This window comes from Musa acuminata, chromosome BXJ3-8, assembly GCF_036884655.1.
Source record: "Musa acuminata AAA Group cultivar baxijiao chromosome BXJ3-8, Cavendish_Baxijiao_AAA, whole genome shotgun sequence".
NCBI lineage: Eukaryota > Viridiplantae > Streptophyta > Magnoliopsida > Zingiberales > Musaceae > Musa > Musa acuminata.
The window spans coordinates 43,037,485-43,053,606 of NC_088356.1; the positions used below are offsets into that span (position 1 = coordinate 43,037,485).

The 16,122-nt window shown below is 38.5% G+C and overlaps 2 protein-coding genes, 1 non-coding gene and 1 pseudogene across 3 annotated transcripts; 3 read left to right on the forward strand and 1 right to left on the reverse strand.

Moving 5' to 3' along the window:
* Window positions 1-47: 47 nt before the first annotated feature.
* On the forward strand, window positions 48-2,517 carry LOC103995296 (uncharacterized). The gene is made up of 3 exons (XM_009415854.3): window positions 48-202; window positions 290-380; window positions 2,171-2,517. The coding sequence occupies exons 1-3, from the start codon at window positions 133-135 to the stop codon at window positions 2,313-2,315; spliced, it is 306 nt and encodes a 101-aa protein (XP_009414129.2). The 5' UTR covers window positions 48-132; the 3' UTR covers window positions 2,316-2,517.
* Window positions 2,518-4,300: 1,783 nt separating this feature from the next.
* Window positions 4,301-7,243, forward strand: LOC103995484 (UDP-glucuronic acid decarboxylase 2-like; annotated as a pseudogene).
* Window positions 7,244-8,413: 1,170 nt separating this feature from the next.
* Window positions 8,414-8,488, reverse strand: TRNAI-UAU (transfer RNA isoleucine (anticodon UAU)). Its single transcript has one exon. It is a non-coding gene; the product is annotated as a tRNA-Ile (tRNA).
* Window positions 8,489-8,683: 195 nt separating this feature from the next.
* On the forward strand, window positions 8,684-9,678 carry LOC135646241 (ATP synthase subunit b', chloroplastic-like). Its single transcript, XM_065165580.1, has one exon. It carries the CDS (start codon window positions 8,837-8,839, stop codon window positions 9,533-9,535), a length of 699 nt encoding a protein of 232 aa, XP_065021652.1. The 5' UTR covers window positions 8,684-8,836; the 3' UTR covers window positions 9,536-9,678.
* Window positions 9,679-16,122: the final 6,444 nt, after the last annotated feature.

The window sequence follows — 16,122 nt, forward strand, 5'->3', positions numbered from 1 at the left end:
GCTGCCGTCAAAGGCGTACTCTCTTTCGTTTCTTCGTGCTCGTCGCCGCCTATAAAATCCCGCCTACAGTCGACCAAAGAAGCAGCGTGAGGAGAAGAAGAAGAAGAAGCGAAGACAGATATCTAGTTGCAAATGGCGGAGAAACCGACCACCATGGAGTCGATGAGAAAGTGGGTCGTCGAGCACAAGCTTCGGGCCGTCGGTGAGTCCAGATTTCTTTGTATTGAGAGGGTTTTGGGTTGTTCTTTGACAATCTTTGTTTTCCCCCTTTTCCTTGTGGACTAAAAAGGGTGCCTTTGGCTGACGGGAATCGGGAGCTCGATCGCCTACAACTGGTCGCAGCCGAACATGAAGCCCAGCGTCAAGATCATCCATGCTAGGTCTCATTTTTCGACCTTATTTTAGTCTTAGTTTTCTCTACTTCATCTCTGCTTTACTTTCTGTTTCAATTAGCAAGCCCTAAATATATTTCCGAACATATACTTGGATGTTCCTTTAAAAGTACTAGATTTGATGTTTACTGCTAAGATTTTGCATATATGCTCGTGGTTGTTGTTTACTTCAATTCCCATATTTGATGTTTACTTCAGTTCTCACATTTGAAGCAAAACGGAAATAATTTTCAGCAAAAAGAAATTAAGAAGGGAAAATCTAGTTTATAAATAGACAATGTTTGTTGTATGCTATGTATTTTCTTAAAGATATGATTGGGTGTCTCTTAGGCAATGACTTGACGTGCGAGCGAACGATACTAAAGTGACTGAAAGTTTTTAACATATGACCTAATTATGATCCTAAAGATATGATCCGAACTCATAACTTAATTACATACCATCTTAAAGATATGATCCTAATCCGGAAACTTAAGCTCTTGGGAAACGATCCAATATAAGATTTAACATATTTGATGACATTTTCTCCTTGTCACCTGGTGCTAATTGATAATATGGAACACATGAATCTGGAATATGGTATGTTAAGACTTTCCATTGGCTCGGTCATGCAGGAACATCCAATAGAAATGGATGTGTGACTCCTTAATGGTCCCACTTTGGAAGATGAGGAAGATTTTGCTAGTATATATGACTTTGATGGTCAGTTACTAACCATTAGAAGTCACCTTTAGGTAGTCTCTTGTAGTCTGTATCTGAATCTGTCGGTTTTTGGCTATATATGGTAGGTTGGTATAGTCAACTAAAATGTATAATATGGTTAGATTATATTGACTAAAAGTTATTCGATCTTTGTCTCCTTAAATCATGCAGCAAATTGCCTGTTCGCATAACATATGGGGTATGATTTTATACTGAACCAGCAAAAAAAGTCTAAAGCGACTGAAAGTTTTAATTAATATGTGTTCACATACAAATCATTGCTCTTGAAGCATCAATCGTGACCATCGGGTGAATTTTTTTGTTGATTATCCAGTAAGTAGCATCATACTGTACTAGGCTGCTTCCGTTGTATGAAAATTAGAACTATAACACTTCATTACTGTCCATAAACCCTATTAATGCAAATGGAAAGTTGCAAGTATTGGGCACATTATGGTTGATAATTGAACTTGATGATACTTCAGGTTTGACTTCTGTTCGTAGATTGAGGATGCTAAGAGTATCTAAAACAGAAACCCTGTACAAATTAAGAAAGTCCAAGTCAGCATCTCATAGGGAATTTGGTTTGTGTGCTTTCGTCCTATGAAACATATAGTTAGCATGCATCATGATGAAGTCATGTACGATCACATAAGAGTTAATGTGTTTGCACATTTTTGGACCAACAAAAGTGATGCCTCGGAGTTACATTAGAATTAATTTGTGTCTTCATTTTCCATGTTATGGCATTATCTTGTATTTGGTCCGAATGTAATTGGCTCTGCTTGTTGGTTGACTTACTCCCGTAGTAGGAAAATCTCATACAGGTGGATGCTTTTGTTAATTCCATAAGCTTTGGCAGCTTATAGTTCAAATTCCCGACTCACTTATCGGTGCTCAGAGTTATCTTGTTGCTCGACCTGCTGAATTTGTTGTTCCATCCCAAAATGCATTCCGCAATATCATTAATTTGCTAATGGATTCTTCCCTCCAGTTTGATGCCGTGAAATTAGTCTCTAGGTTTCAGCTGCAAACTTTGCCAATTACCCTTCGTCACCTGGAAATACATTTTACAGGTTACACGCCCAGGCTCTCACGCTGGCCGCCTTAGCTGGAGCAGCGCTTGTCGAGTACTACGACCATAGCACAGGATCTGGAACAAAGGTGAACCAGTACACAAAGCAATTCCTTACGATGGATACTCATCCGCAGAAAGATTAGGAGGGAATAAGCCGCTCCTTTTGCATCATGTGGAGAACAAGTTAACAAGTTATCAGACATTTCTAACAAGTTATCTTTATTATTATTGTTGTTATTATGAGAAGTTAGATCTTCTGTGTCTAATTGCTTTTCTTTTTCACTGTTTTGTATTCGGTTTATTGTGAAGTTATCATCCTTAGTAAACAGTGCCATTCTGCATCAAGATGCCCCAGAACTCATATGGTACATGTGGTTTCTAAAGCTTTCATCCATTCATTTTCCAGTCTTTTATCATCTGTACATATGTGCGACATTAGGGTGCATCTTTTCTCTTGTTTTTCTCAATCTTCCCATCACCTGATGGAGCAAAAACACGATATCATGTTCAACATTTTATGTCGTTTTTCGCATGTGATCTTAATCATCGTTCATATGACAATTATATGTAGTCGATCGAGACTAAACAACGGATATACAAACTAGACATATCATATCAATATGATTCTTTAAGCAGAATATTATGTGATTATAATGCTTAATCATTCATAGCAGACGACAGCTCAACATAATATTTGATAGAAAGAATAAAAAAATTGAAGAAATTTTAGTTTTAGTTTGAATACAGTAACATGTCCCTCTCGAGATTAGAAAGATAATATTTTAGCTTTATCAATATTTCCTTATACTCAACATATTCAACTAGGATAATATTTTATTAGGTAAAGTGTTTCATATGCCTAGATCATAAGCATTGAAGCATCTAAAACATCCTTAAACATTAAAGCGTTGATGTATCATAATCAAATAAAAAAACCTTTTGATGCATCCATCAAGTATATAAACATGTCATACATGTCGAACTTCACCAATAAAAAACTCATGGTTTTCTCATGGCTACATTTGATCCTTTAGAACGCCGATATCCATCATTCAACCCAAACACGTTATGTCATGGGGGCTTTGTTGACCAAGTCACTGTACAGTCAAACCTGTGTCGATCGACTTCTATTCAAAATTTAGAGTAAGAAAAGATGGCTCTACAACCATCGTATATAGGCAACCAAATAATAGCAATTAAGAAAACCAAAACTCCTGTCACAGCAAGTGGCACATTGTTCACTTGGCTCAACGAGTGGACAAAGTTGTATGATTCAATTCATGTCTTTCCAATAGGGCAGATCTCAATGGAGAATTCATTTATAATTACTACAGAAACTATTACTAGATAACCTTAAAAAAAGAGAAAGAGATGTCACCACACCACACTTTTATTATTTTATTTAATAAAAACGATTTTCCAAAAAGAATATTTATATTTTAGATATTTTTAATCGATATTTCTTATTTTATTTTTTTTAACTATGCCTTAATTTAAAAAAAAAACTAAAATACTCCTTTTTTTTATCAAATTATTCTACCTTTTTTTTTTATAAATTTTTAACTACTATGATATTTTTATTTGACTCATTTATAATATTTTTAGTATATTTATTGAAGTATTAATAATATTAAAAAATACTGTAAGTTGTTATTGCTCGTAAACTATTAAAATATGATATTTCTAGACTTGAAGTAAGTTTAGTTGAGTTCATCTTAATCATTTACGATATCTTCGAGTAGGCATTATAATATTTTTATCGTGATGATCAAAACATTATAACAAACCAATTTTTTATTTTTATTTGGGTGATATTGTTCCTAAGCTTTTATGAAATATCAAATGATTTTTAATATATTTTAATTTTATTTTATTTATTTATAATATTTTTAATATATTAGAAAACTATAACACACCAAAATATGTAAAAGTAAAAAAGAAAAATAAGGAATAATTTATATATTTTTTGAAAAAAAAATTAAGAAGACTATTTGAAAAATTAAAAAACAGAGTATTACTCGAGAAATTAAAAAAAAAGGTTTTTTAGGAAAGAAAAAGGATTTGAAGGTTATTTCCCTCTCTCTCTCTCTCTCTCTCTCTCACTCTCACTCTCACTCTCACTAAACCATAAATAAAAAGATATATTAAGAGTTCCCTGCGCGCGTATATAAAGCCCCCTTCCCCTTTCTTGGAGTCCTACTCCGAGCACCGATCCCAGAAGGCGCCTGCTCTTCACAACCGGGTCATGGGCTCGGAACTCATCTACCGCGGCCACGACGGCCTTCCGCTGGCGGAAAGCGATGGGTACACCTCGAAACCCGAAAAGAGGCTCCTCTGGCTCTTGCGCCCTCTTCGCTATCTCCTCCGCGAGCAGCGCCTCCTCTTCATGCTCGTGGGCGTGGCCCTCGCCACCATCGTTTTCGCCTTCTCCTTCACCCCCGCCTCCCACCCCGCTGCCGGCGCCTCCACGTGAAGATGGCGGATCAGGCAGCCTGGCGCTCGTCCGGGGCTCACCACCGGGCGGCGTTCGAGTTGGCTGCGGTGGGGTCCGTCGGGGGAAAGCTGCCGCTGGTGCTGAAACGGAAGGGGCTGCGCGTCGTGGTGACGGGCGGGGCGGGGTTCGTGGGGAGCCACCTGGTGGACCGGCTGATGGCGCGGGGGGACAGCGTCATCGTGCTGGACAACTTCTTCACGGGGCGGAAAGAGAACGTGATGCACCACTTCGGCAACCCCAACTTCGAGCTCAACCGCCACGACGTCGTCGAGCCGCTGCTTCTGGAGGTCGACCAGATCTACCACCTCGCCTGCCCCGCCTCCCCCGTCCACTACAAGTACAACCCCGTCAAGACCATCATATCCTTTCTTCGTTTGCGCTCGTCTTGCTCTCTTAACCAATTCCGCTTTTCCAATCTCGCTTCGTATACGATCATGATGTTCTTGAACCCTATGCTCCTAATCTGCTTCCAGTTGGTTGATCATCTTCATTTGCACGCGTCTCGGTTTCAATCGATCTATTTATTCTGAGTCTCGTCTTCCCCAATTGGTTTCTTGTTCTTTGGAGATCAAATATAGGTGACTCTTTTGGAATCAAGTAGCCTGGATGGTACTTTCTATGCATCTATTATATTCCTTCATCTGCGTCCTCTTTTCTCGCAGATAGTATCGGAGGGAAAGGTGCCGTCTATGTGGTTGTTTAAATGCCTCAACTCTTTTGTTCACAAGACCAACGTAGTGGGGACTCTCAACATGCTAGGTCTGGCCAAGCGAGTTGGTGCCAGATTCCTTCTCACAAGCACCAGCGAGGTGTACGGCGATCCCTTGCAACACCCGCAGGCTGAGACCTACTGGGGCAATGGTAATCCCATCGGTATCTCTTCAATCTCATCTGTCTCGGTCTCATGGGGGGATAAAGCAGCAGTGGTGCTTTCTCAACTTGTTTCGTTCTCTGCTTATGGTTCTGACAGGTGTTAGGAGCTGCTACGACGAAGCCAAGCGAACTGCTGAGACCTTGACCATGGACTACCACCGTGGTGCTCAAGTCGAGGTCACCAATCTCTCTCTCTCTCTCTCTCTCTCTCTCTAATCAACACGATACATACATATCATTATGACAGGTGAGGATTGCTCGGATATTTAACACATACGGGCCTCGCATGTCAATAGATGATGGCCGAGTCGTTAGCAATTTCGTGGCTCAGGTAACCTACAATCTTATATGCTGTGAGAATGTCATGGTTTTGTTTCACTGATTGAGATGTTATGGATTTGACTTAGGCGTTGAGGAAGGAGCCATTGACGGTGTATGGAGATGGAAAGCAAACTAAGAGTTTCCAGTACGTGTCTGATCTGGTAGGTTCCTGTTCCTATTTGCTACTGTTTGCCTCTCTATGCCTGTGCTACTGTTGAGCATTCACCAGTAGTGTCTACTTGAAGTCTAAGCACCATTTGCCTCATGTTCCTATCGGTAGTCTTAAAAGTTTAAGGCTAATACACAGATCACTAAGCTTGAATTGGAGAAACCATTGTTGACAAAGGCAATAAAAGGTAAATGGTTTGGAAGTCCAGATTTGCAATTCCATTGTCTCCTATCAAATTTTGGTATAGATGTGTTAGCTACAATTATCCACAAGATCTCACTGTTATTATGACCGCATTACGATCTTAATTATCATTGTTGTTAGATGTATGATGTATTATCGTGGCTTTTGCTAATAAGAGTGTTGAGATTGATGATGAGTTTGAGCCAAATCGATCAAGATTAATATACATAACATTGGACACTGATTCAACTTTGAAGTTGAAGATTATTAAATTGTGGGTCATATTATGCAACTTATTATTCTCTTTCACTTGGTCAAACTAGTCAAGGGTAATATACCTAAGATCATACATAAATTCAAACTAAGTTTATTAGATTATGGATAAAACTCAATATATGACATCCAATTCTTTCGATCCCAAAATGAACTATTCCTTATTCCTTTTTCTATCTCAATTTTCCTGATACTTGAATGTTATCTTTACGAAAGGTTTCATATCTAAATGTAGGTGGAGGGTTTGATAAGGCTCATGGAAAGGGAGCACGTCAGTCTATTCAACCTCGACAATCCCAGGGAGTTCACCATGCTAGAGCTCGCGAATGTGATGCAGGAAACCATCGATCCTAATGCCAAGATCGAGTTTCGACCCAACATAGAGGATGGCCCTCACAAGCGCAAGCCCGACATTACCCGTGCCAAGGAATTGCTCAGATGGGAGCTAAATATCTCACTTCGACAAGGCCTTCCTCTTATGGTATCTGACTTCCGTAAGCGAATCTTTGGTGATCATTCAGACTCTACCTCGTCCACCACTAGCACTATCACTGAATCTATGTGAGATCTCCATTGATCGAGCTGTTAATCCTCAGTCTAGGACCTGACTCGATAGAGAAGGATGAGATGAAAGGAGTTGCATTTTGACTTGAAAGATGTGCACTAAGTGAGTGATCACCACCCATTTACAAGTATGCTCGATAAGCATTTGTTTTATTGTAACTACATCAGTTATTATTACTGTAAGTCGAGGTCAACTAATTGTGCTGCAGTGATGCAATATGTTTTTTTTTCTTGTTATATTTGATGATTTATGTTATTTTACATATATATATTATTACAAAGATTGAAAATAATAAAATGAATTAATGAATTAATTGAGAAGACATAATAAGTCATAAACTTCAATAGATGACAACTAAATGATGATTTGTAGAGAACACCCTTCCTTCACTTCCTCGTTATTGTTATGGTCGTTCTTACTATAGGTTGCTCCTCTCCCCTTCCTCTATTTTGTAAGATAGTGAAGATGTAGGTAATAAGCTATCTTATTGTTGATGGCGACATAAGGGATAACAATTACTTCTTGCTCCCCTTCCTCTATTTTGTAAGATAGTGAAGATGTAGGTAATAAGCTATCTTATTGTTGATGGCGACATAAGGGATAACAATTACTTCTTGCTGGAGCGAAGGTTAAGAGCGAGCACAACAAGGAAGGACACATGCGAAAGTGATGGACAAAGATGACAGGAACTCATATATTTGAGTATTTATGTTCTTTTACATATATGTTATTACAAAGATTGAAAATAATAAAATGAATTAATGAACGAATTGAGAAGACATAACAAGTCATAAACTTCAATAGATGACACAACTAAATGATGATTTCTTAAGAACACCCTTCCTTCACTTCCTCATTATTGTTATCGTGGCTCTTGTTATTGGCCGCTCCCCTCCCCTTACTCTATTTTGTAGGGTAGTGGAGACATAGGCAACGAGTTATCTTATTATTGATGGCGACATAAGGGACAACGATTATTCCTCGATCCTCTCTATCTCTCTCTCTCTCTCTCATCTATAAAGAAGGACACATGTGGAAGTGAGGGGAAAAAGTGACAATGAGGAAGCAAGGGTAACATTGGCAGGGTGGATGCGACTATGTGGAAGAGAATGAATAATATTTTTAAGATTATAAAAATTAATAGTATTATCTGAAAAAAAAAAAAGGGACACTTCGTAAAAAGAGAGAGAGAGAGAGAGAGAGAGAGAAAAAGAGGAGATTTTTAGGAAAATAATCAATTATCTTTTGCATAAAAAAGATTTACATTTTTTTAAAAAAAACTATATTTTAAAAGAAATTTATATTTAAAAAATGATTAAAAAATTATATTTAAAAAATATTATATTAAATCAGTTTAAAATTATGGTCCCGGCGGGGCTCGAACCCGCGACCTTCGGCTCATAAGACCAACGCTCTAGACCAACTGAGCTACGGGACCTTGTTGTTAATAGAATAAAAAAAATAAAAAGGAAAATATCGTTGTTTCAGAAATTAATCAATGTAAAATTTTTATTTCATTTTACTTTTATATTAATGCCGAATAAGCTGAGGCAAATAAATATTCCCTTTTTTCTATTTATTTTCTTGGAGGGCACCGTTGGGCGAGGGAGAGAACGATAGCCGTGTGTGTTTGTGGCCAACCAAAGGATAGGGTTCCGCACACTTAATTGGTCGATCTCCTTCCTCGGCCCCCCCCCAATTCCTCCCTCTCATCGAACTCCACTGTGCAAGGCGTCGCCACAGCGGGCAGCTTCGATCCGATTTCCTACCTCGCCACCAGCAGACCATGTCGAGCACCGTCATGGCCTCGGCCCCTTCCTTCACGTCCACCTCCCAACAATTCCTCTCTCGAGTCGCCCCCCCGTGCCCTATCCGGCTGCCCACCGTCTCCGTTATCGCCAGAGCCGCTCACGAGAACGGCGGCAAACCGCGCCTTCCCTCCCGCCTCCTTAAACGCCTGGCCCTCTCGTCGCGGCCTGCTGCGATCGCCGCCGCCGCCGCCGCTGCGATGGTGGCCGCCTCGCCGCTACCGGCCCTGGCTGAGCAGATGGAGAAGGCGGCGCTCTTCGACTTCAACCTGACTCTGCCCGCGATCGCCATCGAGTTCCTGCTGCTGATGGTGGCGCTGGACAAGATCTACTTCACGCCCCTGGGCAAGTTCATGGACGAGAGGGACGCCGCCATCCGCGCGAAGCTGTCCGACGTGAAGGACACGTCGGGGGAGGTGAAGGAGCTGGATGATCAGGCGGCGGCGGTGATGAAGGCGGCGCGGGCGGAGATCTCGGCGGCCCTGAACCAAATGAAGAAGGAGTCGTCGGCGGAGCTGGAGCAGAAGCTGGCGGAGGGGCGGAAGCGTGTGGAGGCGGAGCTGGCGGAGGCGCTTCAGAACTTGGAGAGGCAGAAGGAGGAGACCATCAAGGCGCTGGACTCCCAGATTGCGGCACTCAGCGACGAAATCGTCAAGAAGGTCCTGCCCACCGTTTAATCTTCTTCTTCTTCTTCTTCTTCTTCCCGGGTGCGATGGAAATCCTCATCTTTGCTCTTTAACTATTGGCTCGTCTCTCTGCTTTTGTATTCAGATGCAAATTCTTAATCTCATGTTATATACTCTCAGCAGCTTCTGTTTCATTTTTCTGTTGACGTTATATTTTTGCTACTCGTTTTATACAGTTATATACAGAAGTGGAGACTCAAATAATACAGCAGCCTTTTATCTGCTGATGATGTCTAAGGGGTGATTTATCAAAGATTTCCATCTTTATACAAAAATTTATAATGTATTTTTATATCTTCAAATTGAAAAAAAATGAAGATAATGGAAATACTCTAATCTTCTAGAATATCTCTTATTATGTTAAGAGGAGATCCTATCAACAACAACGGTTAAGATTTTTACCAATTAGGTTATCTAATTTTCTTTTTCAAAAAAAGCCTTATGGTTTCATACATTCATCTCCTCATATTAGATTTTGAACCCTTAAATCATTTATGAATAGACGTGGGATATAGATGATTGTGTTTGAAAACATGTTTTTATTTTGATATATAGTTGAAGAACAAGATTTGAGTGAATGAATAGTTGTGAAATACTTTGGATGTTTGATAAATATTAGATAAAAATTATATTTTAAATATGGATTAGTGTAGGTGTTATTTAATTAAATTATATTTCAAAAGTTCTTCATTAAATATTTTGTAACAAATTTACTCTTTTTAATATTTTTAATATTTATTGAAAAGTAAATATTTTTTTTATTCAAATAAATAAAATAAAATAAATTCCTATAAAAAATTTGTATGACCTAAATATATAGTAAATAAAAAATATAATCATATAAATAAATACAAATAATCTTAAAAAAATTTATGTTTAAAAAATATAAATCATATTAATTTCTTACTACATCATTTTGGTAATCTTATAATTTTGGAGAAAGTCATGATGTCCTTCGAAACTTAAAAAAATTATATTAGTTTGTACTTTCAAAACTTAAAAAATTATATTAGTATCATATAAATCTCGAAATACTAATGTTATCCTGAGGTAATACATTTTCAAAACAATATTCAAGTCAAGAGTAATTTTTTAAAAAAATTATCAAACATCAATTCATATTTGAAATAACTATTGAGCCCTCAATGCATGTTTCATGTATTCCTAAATGCATCTATAATTATTAAACTAATGATTTATATGTAATTTCATTAATCTTATCCAATAGGTGTTGTTAAAGAGTAAAGATTATCTTATTCCATCCAATTACTCTCTTCTCTCTCTAAAATTAATTTGACCCAAATTAGATTTGATGGATCAATGTAATATATCTTTTATTTACATAAATTTAATTAATTTAATATAATAAGTTATCACATGTCAACAACAACTCAAGAAAAAGGAAGAAAATGAAAAAAAGAGACAGATATCAGATTTGATTTTTATTAAAGATTATAAATCTTGACTAAAGATTTTAAAATTTCATGATACAAAATTATCAATAAAAAAATCATCAATAAGAAAAAATATTTTTAAATTAAGTTAAAAAAATATTGATATGATTTTTATCTATATTTTATAATTTTATTCTTATATTTGTATAATAAAAAAATATTATTATTATATTTTGAATCGTATGATTTAATCGTGTGAGAGGTATGGAGTTGTAAGATATTACGGGAAGATGTTGTTAAGGTGAGCCTGACATGGTTCGGACTTGTATGTGCAAAATTGTTCGAAGTGCCTCTGTGAAAATATCGAGCTCCCAATTTGTCATATTCACAAAGGTTTTTCAATTCAATCCCTCCAACATTCAAGTTAATAATATGATATATATTAGTATAGATGTGAGTGGCCACAAAGAGATCCTCCCTTTTATTGTATTGAAAATGAGCCTTCATTCCTGGTTGTAAAGGGATAGAATATTTTATTGAATATTCTATAATGAGACAACCTTTAATCACCTCTAACAATTATTTCTTATAGTTTTATCTACGCGGGTGATAAAAGCGGTCAGGTCTTCCTGATCTCCATGGCTAGAAAAGGACCGTAAGTGAGAGGTGCAGGTGCTATTGGCGACGATGCGACAGGTTGTAGAGACTCCTATCGATGGCCTACCCCTCCCATCATTGAAGAATCCACCTTAGGTAGAGTCGGGGGCTGGGTTTCCCGACCTCCATACCTTAGGCAGAGGAGGGATCCATGGCTCGATGAGGACCATAGGCGAGAGGTATGAGCGTTGCTAGCGAATATTTATCGTCGACCTGCCCCTTCTATTACAAAGGGACCCACCTCAAGCGGAGGGGGCTTATTTCTGCTCGAGGTGCCTGCATCTCCCGATTTTCTTTTTTGCAAGGGCCACCAAGTCACTAGTCTATATTATGTAATCGCTTGTCGACCTTCGGTAAAGAAAGGGTTGATGCTCGACATCCCTGCTTCGGGAACTCTTTCTCGTGTGTCTCTCGTCGTGACAAAATTACTCTCACGCGAATCAAGTTTTCCTAATTCACGTACATCAGACACATTTTGTTTTATGCTTCTCGTCATGACAAGTTTCTTTTCTCGTAGGATCATATTTTTTTTCGATTGACAAGCCTTGCATATTTAGTTTCGTACCTCCTATCATGGCGAGTCCTTCCTACGTGGGTCAATTTTTTCCGACTCACACCTCGGACATATTTTACCTTGCACCTACTATTGTGATGATTTTTTTCTTATACGGGTTAGGTTTTTTCGACTCATGCACCTCATACGTATTTTTATTTATGCCTCTCACCATGATGAGTTTTTTCTGACATGGGTCAAGTTTTGTCGACTCATGTACCTCGGGCACATTTTGCCTTATGCCTCACATCGTGACGGATTTCTTCTTATGCGAGTTAACTTTTTTCGACTCACGCACCTGGAGCAGATTTTTCCTTGTGCCTTCACCCGTGGTAAGTTTCTTCTTATGCAAGTTGGGTTTTCCTAACTCATGCATCTCAGGTACATTTTACCTTATGCCTTCTATCATACTAAATTTATTTTTACATGGGTAAGGTTTTCCATCTCATGTGTCTCAGGCACATTTTGCCTTGTGTCTCCTGCCATAGCAAGTTTATTTTGATGCAAACCAAGTTTTCTTGACTCATATGCCTTAAGCATATTTTATCTTATGCCTTTAACGGTGGTTGGTTTCTTTATATGTGAGTTGAGTTTTTTTTACTTATGTGCCTCAAGTACATTCTGTCTTATGGCTCTCACTGTAATAGGTTTCTTCTTATGCACCTTGTGCACATTATGCATTGCACCTCCCACCATGACAGGTTTCTTCTTACGCGGGTCAGGTTTTCCCAATTCATACACCTTAGGAACATTTTACCTTGTGCCTCTCAACGTGATAGATTTCTTCTTACGTATGTTGGGTGTTTACGACTCATGCGCTTTGGACACATTTTACATTGTGCCTTGCATCGTGACGGATTTCTTCTTACCCGATTCAGGTTTTCTCGACTCATATGTTTCAAGCACATTTTATCTTGTGCCTCTCGCTGTGATAGGTTTCTTCCTACACAAGTCAAGTTTTCTTAACTCACATGTCTTAAGCATATTTTATCATGTGTCTCCCATTATGATGGGTTTCTTTCATGCTTTTTGAGGTAGTCTTCGTGCATCGATCACATTTTCACTTTCTAACATGGTCTTCACATATTGATTAATTTTGCACTTTCTGAGGTGCCCCTTGTCTTTAACTTATAGCATCACTATTACGCGTAGTCCTTCTTGACTGCATACAGGACACTGGCTTTATCATTCATTAGTAATTCCTCATGATTGACAATCTCCACGTGGAGGTGGAGGGGTTGAAGAGGAAGGGAGAAAACCTAACGCTTGTTGTTGAGGACAAGGCTTGAGGAGTCGAATTGGCAAGGCAATTAGAAGAGGCTGAGTAGTGCCTTGCTGATTGCATCAAACAGTTGAGGGTGATTTGGAGCAACAATTAGAATATAGAGGATAAGTTGCTATGACTTACCTAGGAGCTGGGTTCGATGAGGGCATACAACTTTGAGCTCGTCAAGCAAGTTGTCACGACCAACAAGTGAGTCATGAGTATACTAAAACAAATTCAAGGTTTGAGGAAGGCATTAGAGGTTGAGAGAAGGATGATATTGAGGTTTTGACAGGAGGCGATCGTCGATTAAGGCCTCCGTCAAGTTTAGGAAGGACCTAGAGAGGTCAAGGGTTACTTCGTACCAATATAGGTATTATGTCGCTTTAACTCATTTCAAGATAAGGTATCCTGAGATGAAAATTGAAGAACATTGAGTACCCTAAAGATCGAAATATTTAAGATGGCTACTAAATGCCTTTTAACGATGATCTCGTCTCTCCACCTCACTTTGATGCCTAGTCCATTATCTTGTGATGTGTTGGTCTTTACTGGGTCATTGGGTCGGGTTTGCCTACTCAACTTAGTCCTTATGTCTTTTTTTTATTGCATTGTCAATCTTATCCACCTGACTAGTCTCTACCATGGTAGGTTAAGGTCTCATTTTAAATAATCTTTTTAAAGTAACACTTATACTTTGAAAAAAAAATATTTTTTCAACTAGCACCAAAGACATGATAAACCAAGGCTTAACGCTAAGGGCACAGTCACTGTGATCTTACCTCGAGGGATGCCTCAAGAGTATAACTTATTTAAGTTCACAATATACCATGTTCTTGGCAACACCATCCCTTTATAGTTTAGAGACGACAGGTTTTGACATCTCTTTCATTGAAAATTTTATTACCATGTGGTAGGGCGAAACTGCCACCCTCACTCTATTCAGTGTGGATCAATCTATGATCACATTATACACCAAGGGGATATCCATGACCATTAACCTAGCTACTATTATATTGGAGCAAGGTTTATCTCCGAATATGACATGCAGGTTCATATACTTGAGAGGCGAGAAAGAGTCCCCAATAAATCCTATCAACGAAGAAGTTATAAAGATAATGTCATTAGTTGACAATCCTAGTTTTTAGAAAGCATTAAAGTAAAGGACATCAACAGAGCTACCCATATCAATCATGACCTTTTTCACTCGAGTTTGATTATACTCACAGAAACTACTAACGCATCGTCATGATTTAGGTCAAGGTACTTCATTTCTTCCTTCTTGAAGGTTATCTCCAGGTTGTCCTTTATCCTTGGGTGTTTTTCAATGATAGCTTGGGCATAAGCTTTGCGACCTGATAAGTTGTCCCCCACGAGGCAGGTCCACCAATGATGATATCAATCTATTTCTCCATCGACCCTTGAGTTTGGGCTGAGAGTTCCCAGTGCTTTTGGATAAACCACCCAAGGTGTCCTCAACGTATTAGCTTCTTAATATGCTCTTTAAAGTCATGATGATCCTTCGTATCATGACCAGGACCTGTCTCTTTTCATCAATAGGGTCTCTATTGAGTGAGGGTCTTTAAGAGCCCTTCCCTTTTATTTGAATTTTTTTTTAATTTTAGTTATATTTAGAGGGGTTAGCTCAGACCTTAGGTGATATGGGTCATTCATTTCTCCTTTGTCACGGTGACCTTAGGGTCGGGATTGATTGTGATCACTTCTACTTCGGCCTCTTGCATGACTTCTCACTCTTGCCTAAGACCATTACCTCAACAACGATGTATTGATTAACCCTTTGAAGTGCCTCTAGTATAGTTGTCATGGATTCTCTATTAACAATCATAAGAGACAAGAGAGCTTGAGCCCCATCATAAAGGTCTATATTATGAGTAACGAATGGACATCTAGCACGCCTCATATCTTATTGAACGACAAAGTCTGTGAGTGTTTCCTCCTCTCTCTGCTTGAGTTTAAAGAGTATTACTATCGAAGGCCATAATCATACATTCTCAAGAAAGTGAAATTGTAACTCTTGTATAAGCTAGGCAAGAGCAAAGTGACAACTTTTATCATGCCTGTTAGCATTTGCACTTGTTGAGTGAGATTTAAAAACACATCGATAGGGATAAACAAATGTCTTTAGGGGTGAAAAACCTAAGTCATTAAATAGATACTAGTATCGCATCGGCGTTTGCATTAAGATTGAGGCACCCATGTGTAGAAAAGTGGTTGCTACCCCCACAAATAAAAGTACTATCGGTTTAGGATAAAGCCTCCTTGCTCGATCGTTCATTGAGTGAGTCAACGAACGAATATTCTTATGATATCCAAGTCTTCCTTCTAGCATAAAAAATGATACGGGAAGATGTCGCTGACATCCTAGTCAACTTGACATAATCTAGACCCATGTACGCAGGGTTGTCCGAGGTGCTTATGAAGTAGAAATACCGAGCTTCTAAGATGCTATCCGTAAAAAAATCAAGGTCAAGAGAGGTTTCTCAATCCAATCCCTCTCATGCCCAAGTTAGTAACTCGAGGTAAGTGAGTGTTAATGCGAGTGGTCAAAAATTGATCAATTCTTTCATTTTGTTGAAGATGAGTTTTTATACTTGATCATTACGAGGTAAAGTATATTATGAAATATTTTACGAGGAGGTAGTCTCTTATTGTCTTTAACAACCTCTCATTGATCTTTTATTCATGTGAG

What these genes read in the sequence shown, in the direction of transcription:
- LOC103995296 (XM_009415854.3), top strand. Translation starts at nt 133, where the DNA reads ATGGCGGAGAAACCGACCACCATGGAGTCGATGAGAAAGTGGGTCGTC. An exon ending in GCACAAGCTTCGGGCCGTCG is followed by an intron (nt 203 to 289) that starts GTGAGTCCAGAT and finishes TGGACTAAAAAG; the next exon opens with GGTGCCTTTGGCTGACGGGA. An exon ending in GTCAAGATCATCCATGCTAG is followed by an intron (nt 381 to 2,170) that starts GTCTCATTTTTC and finishes TACATTTTACAG; the next exon opens with GTTACACGCCCAGGCTCTCA.
- LOC135646241 (XM_065165580.1), top strand. Translation starts at nt 8,837, where the DNA reads ATGTCGAGCACCGTCATGGCCTCGGCCCCTTCCTTCACGTCCACCTCC.